This window comes from Musca vetustissima, unplaced genomic scaffold (genome assembly GCF_032173495.1).
Source record: "Musca vetustissima isolate MV318-11 ecotype Yass unplaced genomic scaffold, APGP_CSIRO_Mvet_v1 utg146382, whole genome shotgun sequence".
Lineage (NCBI taxonomy): Eukaryota > Metazoa > Arthropoda > Insecta > Diptera > Muscidae > Musca > Musca vetustissima.
Genome location: NW_026877689.1, coordinates 3551 through 22373, shown reverse-complemented (window position 1 = coordinate 22373; position 18823 = coordinate 3551). Strand labels below are relative to the sequence as shown.

General features: G+C 35.7%; 2 protein-coding genes across 2 annotated transcripts; both read right to left on the bottom strand.

The window, feature by feature from the left end:
- Nucleotides 1-3: 3 nt before the first annotated feature.
- LOC133322371 (beta-1,4-glucuronyltransferase 1-like) lies at nt 4-3061 on the bottom strand (the record flags this gene model as incomplete). Its single annotated transcript, XM_061531373.1, has 4 exons — nt 2825-3061; nt 882-1342; nt 391-819; nt 4-271 (listed from the first exon to the last, which is right to left on the bottom strand). Coding segments are annotated over exons 1-4 (1395 nt in total), but the record flags the coding sequence as incomplete, so codon positions are not given.
- A 2881-nt stretch (nt 3062-5942) lies between these two features.
- On the bottom strand, nt 5943-7342 carry LOC133322370 (DNA polymerase delta subunit 3-like). The gene is made up of 2 exons (XM_061531372.1): nt 7034-7342; nt 5943-6977 (listed from the first exon to the last, which is right to left on the bottom strand). The coding sequence occupies exons 1-2, from the start codon at nt 7340-7342 to the stop codon at nt 5943-5945; spliced, it is 1344 nt and encodes a 447-aa protein (XP_061387356.1).
- Nucleotides 7343-18823: the final 11481 nt, after the last annotated feature.

The following is an 18823-nucleotide window of genomic DNA, read 5'->3' as shown; positions in this document are numbered from 1 at the left end:
TTCGTCGTAGTGGGGCTCGGCGTTTGTTCCAATGTAAATGGGTTCCCAGTGTACAAAGTAACCGGTTCGCTTTCCAATATGGAAGACACTTAATTCGTCAGTTTCGTTGGCAGCCATCCATTCTTTGGATTTCGGTACACCATGACAGCTGGCGCAGACGCGTTTATGGAATGGTATGGCTTTGCCCGTGCGCAGGAACTCTTGTAATTCAGTTTTATCACGGGGTACAGGACTGCTCTCCTCCACTTCGAAAATGGACAAGGGGAAAACACTGCGAAGAAAACAGGGAAAATAAAAATTAATATTTATTTCAAAAAAATCCACGCCTATCGGAAGGTCTCCAAAAATAGGTTTGGAAATAAATTGTTTTTTAAAAATATTTCTACTCACCGTGGTGCCTTCCTATTCAAATAAGGCTCATTGCGGGCAATCATTTCCAAGAATTTCTTAACCAATCCTGGATTTGGATACAGCTCAATATCGGAGGCCAATATGAAGTGGGTAATGGCTGCATCACGGGCAATATTACGTCCCACATTAACCGGATACAACAGCTTCTTTTGTGTCTTATATAAATGACCCGATGTGATATTGACATATGGCGGCGGTAGGGTACAATTGTAGCCCACCTTGAGAGCATCATAGTATTTGGGTATCGTTTTGGGGATATGTTTCGTACTAAAGTATACATGGAAAGTGGCATACATGCGCACTAAATTACTATTGGGCAAGCAGTCTCTTAAATATTTAATGGAATCCAATGTTGGTTGGAAATCAGTGCCGGGTGCATGCATTGCTATGCTAATGGGAGCATTCCATCTGAAACAAAAAACAGGTAATTAATATTCTGATCAATTTTATGTGTGTGTTTGTGTACTTACCTTTCCAACAATGGTATCAGATTATCTAAAAATGTATAATCTGCATGTGTAGTATAGGTTATCGATTCATGGCACTTAAGTTCACCATGTTCAGCGCGAACATAATTCTTTAATACCCAAAAATCTCCACGTTGTAGAGTTTCGGCTTCATATGATCGATCATAGCATTTCAAGATGCTACGCAATCGTTCGTCAAAGTCTTTTTCATCACCGCTAACCAAATAATTTGGATCGGCGGCATTTGTGTTATTTACAAAATTACTATTGGCATTGCCACTACCAATGTTGCCAATAACATTGGCCGGATCACCAATATCGGGATCCATTTCAGGAGCATCGGCATCTTTTACCGGTGGCTGTTGTAAATCATGTGAACCACCACCTGCGGCAGCAGAGCCGGCATTGCCGCTTACATCAGCCTTAAGTTCTGTGGGAGGCTTGGGAGGATCATCATTCATTTCCTGTCAAAAGAAAAGTTGGAAATTTTAGTTTTGAAAAAGGAGTTTGTTAATTGAAAAAAAAATACAGTAAGTAAAGGGCCAAAGTCGGACAATGCCGACGAATATAGGCCTTTCGTATGCTATTTACATAAAATCGCACGAAGTTCTGTATGGTAGCTATATCGAAATATGAACCGATTTTTTGCAAACTTGGCACATGTTATTCCCAATTCAGTGCGCTATGCAGGATTTTGAGCCAATCGCACAAACTTTTGGGGCTTTGGAGCAGTATTTACAAGAAATCGGAGCTGTACCTAGATCTAAACCGAATTGAACCAAACTTAACACACATTATTTTGGACCGAATTCATTAAACTATGCAATATTTTGTAACAATCGGACATACTATGGATGGTTTGGTGAACCATTTACATGAAATCGGACGAAGTTTTATATGAGAGCTATATTTAAATCTGAACCGATTTGTACCAAACTCAACACACGTTATTCTGGACCGAATTCATTAAGCTATGGAAAATTTTGTGACAATCGGACTAACGTGAGGAGCTGTTGTTCGCCATATACATGAAATCGGACGAAGTTTTGTATGGGAGCTATACCTAAATATGAACCGATTTCAACAATATTCAAAATACATAATTGTAGACCCAATTCAGTGGGCTATTCAAAATTTTGTGACAATCGGGTAAACTAAGAAGACTTTGGGGCATCATTTACATGAAATCGGACGAAGTTTTATATGGGAGCAACATCGAAATCTGAATCGATTTCTACCAAACTCAACACACATAATTGTAAACCCAATTCAGTACACTATGCAAAATTGTGTATCAATCGGACAGACATAGGAGATTTTGAGCACTATTTACATAAAATCGGATGAAGTTTTATATGGGAGCTATATCTAAATCTGAACCCATTTGAACCAAACTTTACACACTTCATTGTAGACCCATACCAGTACCCGATGCAAAATTTTGTTTCAATCGGACGGACATAGCACATTTGATGCACCATTTGTCTGAAATCCGACGAAGTTTTGTATGGTAGCTACATCTAAATGTGAATCGATTTGATCCAAACTCAACACAGGCAATTCTAGACCTAATTCAGAAGGCTATGCAAAATTTTGTACCAATCGTTCAGATATTTCGGCTTTTATGCAATATTTGTCTGAAATCCGACGAAAGTTTATATGGGAGCTATATCCAAATCTGAAGCGATTTTCATCAATTTCATTTGATTGCATCCTTGAGCCAATAGAATGACCTATGCCAAGTTTCAAAGCAATTGGATAATAAATGCCAACTTAGAAAATTAATGTTTATGCAAACGGGCGGAAGTTCCGACGTAAAGTTTTGCTAACTAAATCCTCCGAAATATCTGAGGGTCTATCTAGTTTCCTTTCGCACCTAATACCCTGAGGCGCTATTAATAATTACCGGTTATTACATTATGATTTTTTGTTTAATAATTACTTACCATTTTCGCCAGGGCTTCTCTCACCATACCCCTTTCAGCCTGTTGCTGTTGTTGTTGCTGCATCGCACTTGGCTGTTCTTGTATTACAAATTGTGACCCGGACGTCAGGGTATAACGATTACCAATCATAAGATGACTGCAGATATATAAAATCACAGCAATATTGATGAGTATACTGCAACGCAGTAACCAGTTGCGTCGTGTAAACATTTTCTGGCCCAGTGGTTCGAAACGCATTTTAAATGCGTTTTCCAATGTGGCTGTTGAATTTAACGTTTTGTAAGTAATTTTGAAGCCGTTTGCTGTACACACTCGCGGCAATCTGGATAATATGCAAGTTCCTCCACCAATAACACTTGGAAGAAGTTCTAGGAGGTTGCTCTATTGTTTTGTAATAACGACGAAGAAGGAAGAAAAACGTAAACTGGAACAAGTGTAACAACTGTAATGAGAAAAAGAAGAAGTGTATATTAAAAAATTAAATTAGAATTAAATTTAAAAAATAAATATTAAAAAACCTTAAAGTCTAGACAACACAAAATAGCCACTTATCGGTCCACCAAGCAACCACCTATCGAGATTCTATTGCGGCCCACACTCACTACTCGTCTACTCAGTTAAGTAACTTCTTAGGAAATGCGACAAAATGACATGTAAACAAAAAAAATAGTACCACAATTTGAATGGGATCTGTGATAACGGTAAAACAATGTAAACAAATAAAAAACACACACACATTGCGATTAGATAAAGAGTGGAAGCAACACACAAACAACAACAACACCATCAAACTGCCAACAGTAGCTGTAGCACAGCATAACAATTGATGTGAGAGATCAGCTGTTATAACTCACAGACGTCATAGGGGATCATTCAAATGAGATTGTGCGCGCGCTCTTTCTCTCTCTGTCACTCCTTCTCCAACGAGTTTAATCTCTTTTTCTTAGAAAAACCATGTATGAAAACAACAAAAATAATGCAGTGATTGATCATGATGCTGTTTGAAGAATGAAATTTATTTTGAAAAATATTTAAAAAATAACGAACAGAGATGACTGGATTAAATTTTAATAATTGAAACAGAAAGAGATGAATTCGGTGACAAGTTAAGAGGTCAGTCGGTGAGTTATTAAGGCGAACATAATTGAACAAGGAGGAGTCTTTGGGAGGTATGAATTCTTTTGAGGCTGACTGTATTCTTTAAAAATATTATTAAGATGTCCTAAAGTGGCCATGCAAATTAAAAAAAAATACTTTTTGAAGGTTTTAACAACAAAGGCGTAGATGCCATATATCCGTCCGATTGCATGAAAATGGCCAGCAAAAGTCGTTATGTCGGTCCAAATGAGACAAAATTTTGCCTAGCCTCCTGGATTGTGTCTAGAATGAAGTGTGTAGAGTTTGGTTCAAATCGGTTCAGATTTAGATGTAGCTCCCATATATAAGATAGTCCGATTTCATGTAAATGATGCATCGAAGTTCCTCAATTTGGTTCGATTGATACAAAATTTAGCGTAGAGTACTGAAATGTGTCTACAATGACGTGTGCAGAGTTTCGTTGAAATCGTTTCAGATTTTGTCCGATTTTAGGTAAATGGTGCACTAAAGCCCCCTAAGTTTGTCCGATTGACAAAAACATTTTGCATATCCTACTGGATTGGTTCTAGAATGAAGAGTGTAGAGTTTAGATCAAATCGCTTCAGAATTATATATGTATATGTATGTAGATCGCATACACAACTTCGTCTGATTTTATGTAAATGGTTTACAAATGTCGCTATGTCTGTCCGATTGCCACAAAATTTTGCATACCCTAATGGATTGGGTCTACAATGATGTGTTTTGAGTTTTGTTAAAATCGGTTCAGATTTGGATGTAGCTCCCAAACATAACTTCTACCGATTTCAGGTAAATGGTGCACCGAAGCCCCCTAAGTTTATCCGATTGTCACAAAAATTTGCACAGCATAATGAATTTGGTCCAGGATAACGTGTGTTGAGTTTGGTACAAATCGTTTCAGATTTCGATGTAGCTCCCATATAAAACTTCGTCCAATTTAATGTAAATGATGCACCAAAGCCCCCTAAGTTCTTCCGATTGTCACAAAATTTTGCATAGCCTACTGTATTAGGTATAGGCTGCTGTGTGTTGAGAGTTTTGTTGAAATCGGTCCAGATTTGGATATAGCCCCCATATATATTTTCGTCGGATTTCATGAATATGGTGCACTAAAGGGCTGAATGGTGACCGATTGTCGTAAAACTTGGCATAACGTAGTGAATTTGGTCTAGTATGATGTGTGTTAAATTTGCTTCAAATCGGTTCAGATTTCTGTATAGCTCCTATATATAATTTCAACCTATTTCATATAAATAGTGCTCCAAAGCCCCAACATTTTTCCGATTTTTACAAAATTTTACATAGCGCACAGAATTGGGTCTAGGGTAGGATAACGTGTACCAAGTTTTCTAAAAATCGGTTCATATTTCGATATAGCTGCCATAGATAACTTCGTGCGATTTCATGCAAATAGCACACGAAAGGCCCATAGCGTGGTGCATTGGGTCTAGAAAATATATTGTATCTATTCCTAAGCCCTGTCCGACTTTGACCTTTTCCATACTGTATTTTTTTATTCAATAATTCCTTTTTCAAAACAAAAATATCCTTTTTTTCTTTCGATTGTAAATGAATGATTATCCTCCCAAGCCTCTCACAGAACTTAAGGCTGATGTAAACGGCAATGCCGGCTCTCCTGTTGCTGTCGCCGCCAGTGGTGGTAGTGGTTCACATGATTTACAACAACCACCCGTAAAAGACGCCGATGCTCCTGAAATGGATCCCAATATTGGTGATTCAGCCAATGTTATAGGGAATATCGGAATATCCGGAGGCCTTCAAATGTGCGTGCCTTTTTAAATATACAAGACAATTTCAACTTCTTTTGGTATTTTATTTAATGAACATATTCACCATACAACTAAAACCAGTTTAGATTTAAGATTTCAAAATTAAATAAATCTTTCGAAATTCCATACAAAAAACACAAATACTTAAAAATCCATGCACAACTTTGCTTAATAACTAACTACGTATTTCCAATTTCCCAAGACTATCCCTACTTCTTTCCAAAGAAACTCATAATATTCGATTGTTTTCCCTTGGTAGCAGCGGCTGCTGCGGCCTTTGTGGATTTTGGTGACGTCTTCTTTGTTTCCGAAGGTGAGGATTTCTTGGCTGGTGAGGCTTTAACAGATGCCGAGGCGGGTGATTTCTTTTTAGCCGTCGTTTGGGCCTTTTGTTTTGGTTTTTTGGTTATGACAAAACCATCCTCATCTAAATAGGTTTCCGATTTGGAAACATTTGCTTCATCCTCCTCATCATCGTTATTCTGCTTAGATTCATCAAGTTTTTCTTGTTTCACAACAGGTTGTTCATCTGCCTCATCATCATCGGAATCAATAATGCGACGACGTTTGGAGGTGGTGGGTTTCGATGAGGCTTCATCCTCATCGGCATCCATTTCAACATCAGAGGAAATAATATCCCTTTTCAGGGCTTCCAATTTTTCTTCTTCATCTGATGATTCAGCTTTATCTTCCTCGTCCTCATCATCATCAAAGAGTTGTATGGATGTATTTGTTGTTGGTTTCTTAATTGCCTCCGAGGCTTTGGGTTTGGGTTTTTCGGTTGGTTTTTCAGTTTGTTTTTTGAAAAAGTCTTGCATTTTCTTGGGTGTAGGAGGTTTAACCACTCCCGTTGCAGGTTTGGTTTCTTTGGTGTCCTCTGTTTTCTTGGCGGATGCTGCAAAGAAACTATTAATACCTCCGGCCTTTTTGTTGGTGGTTGCCTTTGCAGCAGCGGGAGATTTTTTAGTTTCTGGTGACGTTTTTGTGGGAGTTTTTTGCGTGGATTTTTTCTGGGTATCCGACGAGGACTGTTTGCTGTTGGATGCCTCGCCGTTAGAGATTTTCTTTGGTTCGGTTTTTATTTCCTTCTTTTCGGGGGGTTTTACGGTGGATGGTTTAGCACTATCTGAGGTGGAAGTGCCATTGGCAATTGCCTTGGTACCAGCCCTTTGTTTTAGCTTAACATTCTCCTCAATGCTCATGGGTTTGAAAATGGCTGCGGGAGGTTTGGCACCACCAGCCACCTAGAAAATAATAACTTCATTCATTGTTTTTATTATATAGCTTCACTTGAGCTTACCTCCACGGCATATAGAAGAGATTGGGAATTTTTCAATTTCTTTAGCCATTCCTTGAGTTTGGCCTCCTCGACAATTTTATAGATTTCCTTTATTTGCTTATCTTCCTTTTGTTGTTCTCCATGTACCACATAGTGTTTTTCAAATTTCAGTTTCTGTTTGGTTTCTTGTTCTTTCACAAAATCCGCGACAATTTTGTCCACTTCCTTGTGGGCCAATTTGTAGTCATCCAAGAGTTGAGTGATAAGAACTTTTCGATCGAAACTTATTAAACAATTCTTTAAGTCTTCCTTGAGTTTTGTGCTGCCCATGGTGCTGAAGGGCTTGGATTTTCCACGGGTAATAAATAAATAACAACTGCTTTGGTTGGTAGCTCCAGAGGAATGTTTGCAAAAAATACTCACAAAGCGGCAAAATAGCAAACTGAACGTAGGGATACTTCAATCGACTTTTGACTAATCGATTTATCGATAAAGTCAACACGATTTGTTGTTGCTTTTCGATTATTAAATATTAATTTTTGCAAACTTTTTGGAGAAACTATAGGATTATTTATTTTTTAATACAACAACAATAACACAAATAACAACAATGCCCATAGAAAGCTTGCAAAGTTATGAAAACTCAACACAACCACTGCTTAGGGGTTTATAGATCGACTGTCGACCTATACTCTGTGTGTTATCAACACTATACCAAAACTGAACATGTACCATGACAACACTGAACACACGCTTAAGACACAAAAATAAAGAATACCAACACTGAACATACGCCAAGAGCCACATTGTCACAAAACAATACATGTAACGCCGTTAAAAGAATGAAATGAGAGGCGGAGACAGAAAAACAGTTTTTAAAGGGTAAATTATAAAGGATTATTTAAATAAAACTTATTTTGCGGAATTATTGAACGTTGGGTTAAAAAAATATATTTAGGGTCAAACACAAGGCGTGGATTTTTTAAAAAATATTTTTAGGGTCAAACACATGGCGTGGATTTTTTAAAAAATATTTTTAGGGTCAAACACACAAGGCGTGGATTTTTTACATAATATTTTTAGGGTTAAAACAAGGCGTGGATTTTTTACAAAATATTTTTAGGGTTAAACACAAGGCGTGGATTTTTTAAAAAATATTTTTAGGGTCAAACACAAGGCGTGGATTTTTTAAAAAATATTTTTAGGGTCAAACACAAGGCGTGGATTTTTTAAAAAATATTTTTAGGGTCTAACACAAGGCGTGGATTTTTTAAAAAATATTTTTAGAGTCAAACACAATGCGTGGATTTTTTAAAAAAATATTTTTGAAAGGATTATCAAAAGACAGTAATAAAAAAATGTAGAAACTGCCCTGGGGCAATATTTTGTTTTTAAATTTGATTGTGATAACCACCACTTGAAGCCTCCATAACGTTGTGCGAACCTTATTTGATAGAACTCCGCCACTCATTATGCCAATAGCTGGGCTTAGCCCATATTTGTCTTACCATTGAAGTGGGACTGCTGCGGGGTGTGTGTTGCTTTTTAATTGTTGGATAATTTTAAGAAAATAAACAACCCAAAAAAAAAAGAATAATGTTTTTATTATCATTGAATGGCGTGCAAAAACTATTTCAAAGAATTGCTTCAGAATGCCTGAGGTCTGAGTCTGACGGCCAACAATGACGAGTAGCTGCTGAATTGTTTTTATGTGTGGGGAAGCAGCCAGTATTCAAATTACAATGATGGCATACAAATCACCTCTCTGCGAACACGTACACTTCGTCTTTTGTTTTTATTTTTGTGTTCCTCACTTCCTCCAGCACCGCGAACCACTTCCAAACTCCATATAATGGTCAAAAAAGTATTTTTGTGTGGTGTACGACGATAAAATTCGCCCTGGGGCCATTGACAACAAGCCCAACATAAAATTGCCGTTAAAAAATAGACATTACATGTTGCCGAAATTAACCTCAATTTTTGGGGGTATTTATTTTTGAACGGAGGCCTCATTGTGCGAACACAATGTGAACAAAGCTCTCCAAGAAAACAATTAAAAATTCCCCCAACAAAAGAAAATATAATTGAGATACTTATGATAAATGGTTTTGGTTATTGGAATTTCAGTACGACTTATAGAGATACTTAAAAATAAATAAAAAACCTTAGAAATATTTTTAAAAAAATCCACGCCTCGTGCTTGACCCAAAAAATAATTTTAAAAAATCTACGCCTCGTGCTTGACCCCAAAAATAATTTTAAAAAAATCCACGCCTCGTACTTGACCCCAAAAATAATTTTAAAAAAATCCATGCCTCTTATGGACCCTTAAAAATGTTTTTTAATATGGTCCATATTTTTCAATTCAATACCGCCCTCACAGCCTTGAACATTTTATGCACAAAATAACAACTTTCAATTTTATTTATTTTCAAACATCTGTGAGCACAGAATGGGTTTTGAAATCACGCAACATTGGCATAGAAAGAAATCAAAAACAACACAAAACAAAAAAAATGGACAACAATACGTCATAGAAAAAATGAATTGGAGCAGCAGAGAAAGTAAATGGGCAAATTGCACGCAATATTAAATTCAATGCTTTTTGTCTTTAATAAAATAATGAAATTAGAATATTTAATTAAGATGAAAAAAAAGATTTTTTTTAATTTAAAAAAAATTTTCTTCGATTTTTTTATACCCTTCACCACAATGTGGTACAGGGTATTATGTCTTTGTGCATATGTTTGTAACAGGCAAAAGGAAACGAGATAGACCCATGGTTCCTTTTGAGAATATGCATAGGATCATTTTCTGAGTCGATTTATGCATGTCCGTCTGTCCATGTTACATTGTAAACAAAGTATAGGTCGCATTTATGATCCGCTTTGGATGAAATTTGGCATAGGTCACTTATTTGGCCCAAGGACGAACGCTATTGAAATTGGGAAAAATAGGTTCAGATTTCGATATATCTCCCATATATATTTTCGTCCGATTTTAGATAATTGGTGCACCAAAGTCCCTATATATCTTTCGATTTGCACGAAATTTGGCATATCGTACTGAATTGAGACTAGAATGATATATGCAAAGTTTCTTGAAAATCGGGTCAGATTTATATATAGCTCCAATATATATTTTGGACCGATTTAAGGTAAATGAGGCACCAATGTCCCTATATGTGTTTCGATTTGCCCGAAATTTGGCATAACGTATTGAATTAGGTCTAGAATGATGTGTGCTAATTTTTGTGCAAATCGGCTCAGATTTAGATATAGCTCCCATATATATTTTCGACCGATTTAAGCTAAATGAGGCACCAAAGTCCCTATATATCTTTCGATTTGCACGAAATTTGGCATATCGTACTGAATTGAGACTAGAATGATATATGCAAAGTTTCTTGAAAATCGGTTCAGATTTTGATATAGCTCCCATATATATTTTCGTCCGATTAAATGTAAATGGTGCACCAAAGTCCCTATATATCTTCCGATTTGCAAATGATGATGCAAATGGTCCAAAATGATGTGTGCTAAGTTTTGAGCAAATCGGTTCAGATTTTGATATAGCTCCCATTTATATTTTCGTCCGATTTTATGTAAATGGTGCACCAAAGTCCCTATATATCTTTCGATTTGTACGAAATTTGACATAGCGTACTGAATTTGGTTGGGAATGATGTGTGCCAAGTTTCGTGAAAATCGGTTCAGATTTAGTTAGAGCTCCCATATATACATTTTTGTCCGATTAAATGCAAATTGTGCACTAAGGACCCATAGCTAGGCCTATTGATACAACGTACTGAAATTGGTATTCTCTCGAAAAGGCGACGTCTGTTAGGATACATATATAGAATATACCCAAAGTGGTGAAGGGTATCATATAGTCGGTCCAGTCCGACTTTACTACTTTCCTTACAGGTTTTAAATTATTTTCCAGGGTTTCTCGAAGGCTTAGTTTTTGAAAATTATTTTCAAAGGTTTACGAAAGGCTTGATTTTTTTAAAAATTATTTTCAAGGGTCCATCCAAGGCGTGGATTTTTTTTTAAATTATGTTTAAAGTGCCTGAATTTTTTAATATTATTTTCAAAGGTCTATAAATTTTTTTTTAATACCCTACACAACTATGTTGTCAGGGTATTATAGCGTTGTGCAGCCCCAAGAGGTTGTAACGCCGCGAAATATTAGTCATAGACCCACCTTTAAGTATACCGATCGTCATATCTCGATTAGATGAGTCGATCTAGACATGTGTGTCCGTCTGTCCATTATAATTTGTAAACAGGATACGGGCCACAGTAATGGACCAATCTTCACGAAATTTTGCATGTAGAATAGGTTCGGACCAATGAAGACCCCTATTGTTTTTGGTAAAGATCGGTTAATATTTAGGCCTATATTGGCCAGGCTTGGAATAAAAATCCGCAGATAGTTAGAGTTCCATGGTAGTTGTGTAGGGTATCGTATGATCGGCCCCGTCCCCGACTATACTGCTTCGCTCACTGGTTTAAAAATTATTTTATGTTAAGTTCCCCTCTTCGGTCGGATAAATGACCTTCTCTCCCACCCCATTAAATTTTGTGTGTTTTTCATTAATTCCCATGTCAAAATAATAAATATTGGTTGGATTTTTGCACACAACACACCCATACATAATTAATAAATGTATGTATTTGTGTGCGTGCGTGTGTGTGTTTATTTTACAAATGACAATTCGAAAACCACAATGATGATTCGTTTAATAACCAAAAGTGCATTAAACCACAGAAAAAGGTACCCAAACAGCCAACCCAACACACACACAGACAGAGGCACATACATACACATCCACATGAATCATCATCGTCATCATCAGAATCATTGGTATCAGGCTTCTATAGAAGGCGTAGATTTTTTAAAAAATAATTTGAGGACTCTAAAGAAGGCGTGGATTTTTAAAAAATATTTTGAGGACTCTATAGAAGGCGTGGATTTTTAAAAAAATATTTTGAGGACTCTAAAGAAAGCGTGGATTTTTAAAAAAATATTTTGAGGACTCTAAAGAAGGCGTGGATTTAAAAAAAATGTTTTGAGGACTCTAAAGAAGGCGTGGATTTTTAAAAAAATATGCTGAGGACTCTAAAGAAGGCGTGGATTAAAAAAAAAAATATTTTGAGGACTCTAAAGAAGGCGTGGATTTTTAAAAAAAAATTTTTAGGCTTCTATCTGTTATGCCCCTGACCTTTTTTCGTTAATCTCTGTATCTTGAGGCTGTCATTTGAGGCTGACTGACAATTTATTCAAATATTTAAATATTTAATGAGGGAAACAACAATAAATTCCAAACATATTAAACGGAACATAAACCATGCCAAAATATCATCAGCTCATCACTCAATGAATGGCTGCTGGCTGGGTGGGTGGCGGCGGAGGAGCAGAGAAGGAGAATATTCATCAGCATCATGAAACCATGTGTAATGGAATAAAAATCGTACCATAAATAAAAAGAAAATGTGAACGGATCTTCAATTCAATACGCTGAGCCAAATTTCCTGCAAATCGAAAGATATTTAGGGACTTTGGTGCACCATTTACCTTAAATCGGACGAAAATATATATGGGAGCTATATCTAAATCTGAACCGATTTTTACGAAACTTAGCTCAAATCATTCTAGGCTTAAGTCAGTACGCTGTGCCAAATTTCGTGCAAATCGAAAGATATTTAGGGACTTTGGTGCACCATTTACCTTAAATCGGACGGAAATATATATGGGAGCTATATCTAAATCTGAACCGATTTTTACGAAACTTGGCACACATCATTCTAGGCTTAAGTCAGTACGCTGTGCCAAATTTCGTGCAAATCGAAACCTATTTAGGGAATTTGTTGCACCATTTACATTAAATCGGACGAAAATATATATGGGAGCTATATCTAAATCTGAACCGATTTTCACGAAACTTAGCACACATCATTCTATACTCAATTCAGTACGCTTTGCCAAATTTCGTATACATCGAAAGATATTTAGGGACTTCAATGCACCATTTACCTTAAATCGGACGAATATATATATGGAAGCTATATCTAAATCTGAACCGATTTTTACGAAACTTAGCACATATCATTCAAGACTTAATTCCATACGCTGTGCCAAATTTCGTGCAAATCGAAAGATATTTAGGGACTTTGGTACACCATTTGCCTAAAATCGGACGAAATTATATATGGGAGCTATATCTAAATCTGAACCGATTTTCACAAAACTTACAAAACAAAACTCACACTCTAGACTTAATTCAGTACGCTGTGCCAAATTTCGTGAAAATCGAAAGATATTGAGAGACTTCGGTGCACCATTTACATTAAATCGGAGGAAAATATATATGGGAGCTATATCTAAATCTGAACCGATTTTTACGAAACTTGGCACACATCATTCTAGGCTTAAGTCAGTACGCTGTGCCAAATTTCGTGCAAATCGAAAGATATTTAGGGGCTTTGGTGCACCATTTGCCTTAAATCGGACGAAAATATATATGGGAGCTATCTATATATGGGAGCTATCTAAATCTGAACCGATTTTTACGAAACTTAGTACATATCATTCAAGACTTAATTCCGTACGCTGTGCCAAATTTCGTGCAAATCGAAAGATATATAGGGACTTTGGTGCACCATTTACCTTAAATCGGATGAAGCTATATATGGGAGCTATATCTAAATCTGAACCGATTTTTACGAAACTTAACACACATCATTCTAGGCTTAAGCCAGTACGCTGTGCCAAATTTCGTGCAAATCGAAAGATATTTAGGGATATTGGTGCACCAATTAACTTAAATCAGACGAAAATATATATCTAAATCTGAATCGATTTTTTCCAATTTCAATGGGGTTCGTCCTTGGGCCAACAGACGGACAGACGGATGGACATGCATAAATCGACTCAGAAAGTGATTCAGTGCATATTCACAAAAGGATAGGAACCTTGAGTCTATCTCGTTTCCTTTTGCCTGTTACAAACATATGCACAAAGACAATACCATGTCCCATAGTGTGGTGAAGGGTATCAAAATCATGAAAATAAGAAAACACACCTATTATTATAAATGAGATTTATGGTTGGTTTTTTTTGGTGGGCTCAATGCCTCAGAACAAATGATGATACATGGATGTGGATGGTGGCAACATGTAGCTGTTGTTTTTGTTTTATTTCTTATTTTTGCGGTCTTGCCTCTAAGCGGAAATAGGAAGTGCTGGCTTTAATGAACGCCAAGGGAAGCAAGGATATTAAAAAAGGAAACAAAAAAGAAAAGGAATGATATACCTGTTTTTTTAATGCCGAAGATGAATATAAACAATTACAAAACAGGGCAAAGAGGCCGTGAGGGATTACATGGAACTACCTTAAGGCGTGGATTTTTTAAAAATTATTTTTAGAGACTACCTTAAGGCGTGGATTTTTTAAAAATTATTTTTAGAGACTACCTTAAGGCGTGGATTTTTTAAAAATTATTTTTAGAGACTACCTTAAGGCGTGGATTTTTTAAAAATTATTTTTAGAGACTACCTTAAGGCGTGGATTTTTTAAAAATTATTTTTAGAGACTACCTTAAGGCGTGGATTTTTTAAAAATTATTTTTAGAGACTACCTTAAGGCGTGGATTTTTTAAAAATTATTTTTAGAGACTACCTTAAGGCGTGGATTTTTTAAAAATTATTTTTAGAGACTACCTTAAGGCGTGGATTTTTTAAAAATTATTTTTAGAGACTACCTTAAGGCGTGGATTTTTTAAAAAATTATTTTTAGAGACTACCTTAAGGCGTGGATTTTTTAAAAAATTATTTTTAGAGACTAACTTAAGGCGTGGATTTTTTTTAAAATATTTTTAGAGACTACCTTAAGGCGTGGATTTAATTATATATCAGATAAGGCTGGGTTTTTGGAAATTCGTACGAAAAGTACTAAAACGTACTAAATGTATTTGTCATTTGTATTTGGCGAACCGGTGGAGCTAGAACTCTGACATTTGGTTTGGTGGTCGATGATGGAGTGTAGGATAGATGTACCAAAGGGCTTTTGGAAATTCGAACTATAACTATCCGAAAAGTACGTAAATGTACTAAATTTGGTACAATTCTGTAGCCTCTGAACGGATAGAGCTAAAAGCTTGGAATTTGAAATGCGAATTAGGGTTGGGAAGTAGGGTCGATATGACGAGATGGTTTTGAAACCTTGTACTCATGTGTACGAAAAGTACTATATGGTACTATATTTGGTACAAATTTAATTTAGAGGTACAAATCGAGCTGGAATTCTGAAAGTTGATATTAACATTACCGTCGGAGTATAGGATTGGGATATGTACGTAGTTTTGGAAATTTGTTACTTATGTGTACGAAAAGTACTAAATCGTACTATAATTGGTACAATTTGGATTTGGGTGAACCGGAACAATAAAATTTGGAGTCAGGATCACTGTAGGGGTGTAGGATTGGGGTCATGACTCAGTTTAAGATTTTTTACTTATGGGTACTAAATGGTACTAAATTTGGTACAATTTGAATTTTAGGTGAATCAATAGACCTAGAATCATGAAATTTGGAGTCAGGATCATTGTTGAGGTGTAAGATTGAGATATGTAGGGAGTTTTAAAAATTGTACTAAATTTAGTACAATTTAAATTGTGAATGAACCGATGGAATTGGAATCCTGAAACTTGGATTTAGGATCACTGTGGCGGTGTTGGTTTGAGTTAAGTAGGAAGTTTTGGAAATTAGTACCACTGTGTACTAAATTTGGTACAATTTGAATTGTGGGCGAACCGATAGAGTTGGAATCATGAAATTTAGATTTTGGAGCACTGTGGGGGTGTTGGTTTGGGTTAAGTTGGAAGTTTTTGAAATTCGTACTAACTGGTACTAAATTTGGTACAATTTGAATTTTAGGTGAACCAATTGAGCTAGAATCATGAAATTTGGAGTCAGGATCATTGTTGGGTGTAAGATTGAGATATGTAGGGAGTTAAAAAATTTTGTACTAATGCGCACTAAATTTGGTACAATTTAAATTGTGGGTGAACCGATAGAGTTGGAATCCTGAAACTTGGATTTAGGATCAGTGTGGGGGGTAGGATTGGGGTATGCAAGAAGTTTGGGAATTAGTACTACTGTTTACTAAATTTGGTACAATTTGAATTGTGAGTGAACTGATAGAGTTTGAATCCTAAAACATGGATTTAGCATCACTATGGGGGTGTAGGATCGGGGTATGTGTTTGAATTGTGGGCGAACCGATAGAATTGGTATCATGAAACTTAGATTTAGGATCATTGTGGGGTGTAGGATTGGGGTATTAAAAAATTCATACAAATGTGTACTAAATTTTGTACAATTTAATTTTTTGGTGAACCAATACAGCTGGAATCCTGAAATTTGGAGTTAGGGTTACAGTTTGGGTTACAATTTCAAAATAGTACCAAATGTGGATTTGAGTAAACCGATAGAGCTAGAATCTTGAAATTTGAAGTTAGGATCATTGGATTGCATGATGTAGGTAGTAATGGAAATTTGTACCTATGTGTATTAAATGACACTAAATTTTGAAACAAATTGGATTTAGGTGAACCGATAGAATCCTGAGATTTGAAATTAAGATTGGGGTATGTGGGAAGTGTTGGAAATTCGTATGTTAATGTAGGAAGTTATGGCAATTTATATATTTATGTTTACTAACTGGTACTTAATTTGGATTTGGGTGAAGCTATATTTAAAATTTGGAAATTTTTTTTTTTTGGAAAGGGTAAAAAATTACACGAAATTTTGTATAGAGCTTGATTTCTTTTGCGGTCAGAATTTGTGTGTAGGGTTGAGTACTATAAGAGAACATTGGTACTAAACGGTTCTAAAAGTGTTAATATTGGTTGCTATTGGGTTTTAAATACTTCCCACATTCGCTGACGAAGTAGCGGGTATATGCTAGTTATAGAGTAAAACATTTGAATAAACATTAGAAAAGAGGAAATGATTCCGACCTATTGTTGTTGAAGCTTACGTGTGGTGTGTGGTGCTCTACAAATGGCTTTTGTTTTCTTATCCGAAAACATATTTTTTTTAAATGTTATGTATTTTTATGGGATGTTATTATTTGTTATCAACATTTTTTAGTTAAATATTGAAATTTGTTTCTAAAATAAATAAAGAAAAAAATGAGGGTTTTTTTTTGTACCACAGCAATAGAAGGCAGATGGAGGTGAGGTGTTGGGGCTTCCGCTCAAGCCATGATTGTTGCTGGTTTGAGGTTTGGGGTGCTATTTTTTATTGTTATTTATTTTTTTAATCTTAAATGCTACTGTTCGTTTGTTTTTTTATTTTTTTAAGTAATTAACATGCCAATGGCAAAGTGGGAAAAGATAAATTAATGGGCCACCCTGCTAGGGCCTTCTATAACCACAACAACAACAGTTAAAAAAATTAATAAAAAATAAACAGATATTAAACCCCGGGCAAAGTACCTTTGGCTGCCAGTCCATTGGCCATTGAACCCATTTTTTTGCAAAAGAAAAAAATTTCAAATTTTTTGGGATCTTCCAAGAATCGAAAAAATTTGTTTTTTTATTTATTTTTCTAATTAATTTGGTGTGAAATAAAATTTTCTTCAGAACTGGTTTTAAGATTAACAATATTGTGGTTTTGTTTAAAAAAAGATAAACATTGCCTCTCCCATGCAGGGTGTAATAAGCCCTGCAGTCATATTCTTCGGCCGAATGATGATGACAAATTAATTTGAAACGAAATTTCAAAATATTTGGGTCAATGACCATTTAAGTGTTGTTTACAATTTGTAACGAAAAATTATTGGAATTTTTTGTTTACATCAAAATAAATATGACATATGATATTCCATTCAACTCACCCAATAAGAAATTACAATAATTCACACATACCTGAAAATAAAAATAAATAAATAAATAAATGTTGTTAATAGAGGTAAAATATTGAAAAATAATTTAAACAAGTGAAAAAGCGTTAAGTTCGCTCCACCATAGATATACTGATAGGTACTTGAAATAAAAATGTAGGGAACATACCAAAAAGTGTACCTATATCGACATTTCTACAAACCGATTATGGTTCCCATGTTTTTTGGACCGAATATTAACCATTTTTGGTAGGGAGATTTGTCACCATATACGGCTACAAAATACCAAATTGCAGCGAATTCGGTTGAACAACGCGCTCAAGAACCCCAAGATACCGAAAATTGGGGGTACCCTGATATGGGGGCTATCCGAAAAAATCGACCTATATTTATAATTTTTTGTGGAGAGATTTGGTACCTATTAAGAACTCAAAATACCAAATTACAGCTAATTCGATGGAAAAAATACGATCAAAATACCCAAAATACTGAAAATTTGTAGGTACCGTTATATGGGGGCTACCAGAAAAAGTGGACCTATATTTATAATTTTTTGTGGAGACATTTAGTACCCAATAAGAACCCAATGTAGCAAATTTCAGCGTATTCGGTTGAAAAACGCGCTCAAGAACCCCAAAATACCGAAAATTTGGAGGTACTGTTATATGGGAGCTATGCCTAAACGTGGACCGATATATTCCATCTTCGAACTTGAACTGCCTGCAGACAAAAGACAAACCTATGCAAAATTGCAGCTACCTATATCAATTCCTTCAGAAGATAGCGTGATTACAACAGACGGAATGACGGACAGACAGAGGGACGGACACGGCTAGATCGTCTTAGAATTTTACCCTGATCAAGAATATATATACTTTATAGGGTCGAAAATGGATATTT

Coding starts and splice junctions, on each gene's coding strand:
- LOC133322370 (XM_061531372.1), bottom strand. CDS start 7,342: ATGGGCAGCACAAAACTCAAGGAAGACTTAAAGAATTGTTTAATAAGT. Junction 6,978..7,033: donor CTCTTCTATATGCCGTGGAG/GTAAGCTCAAGT, acceptor ATTATTTTCTAG/GTGGCTGGTGGTGCCAAACC.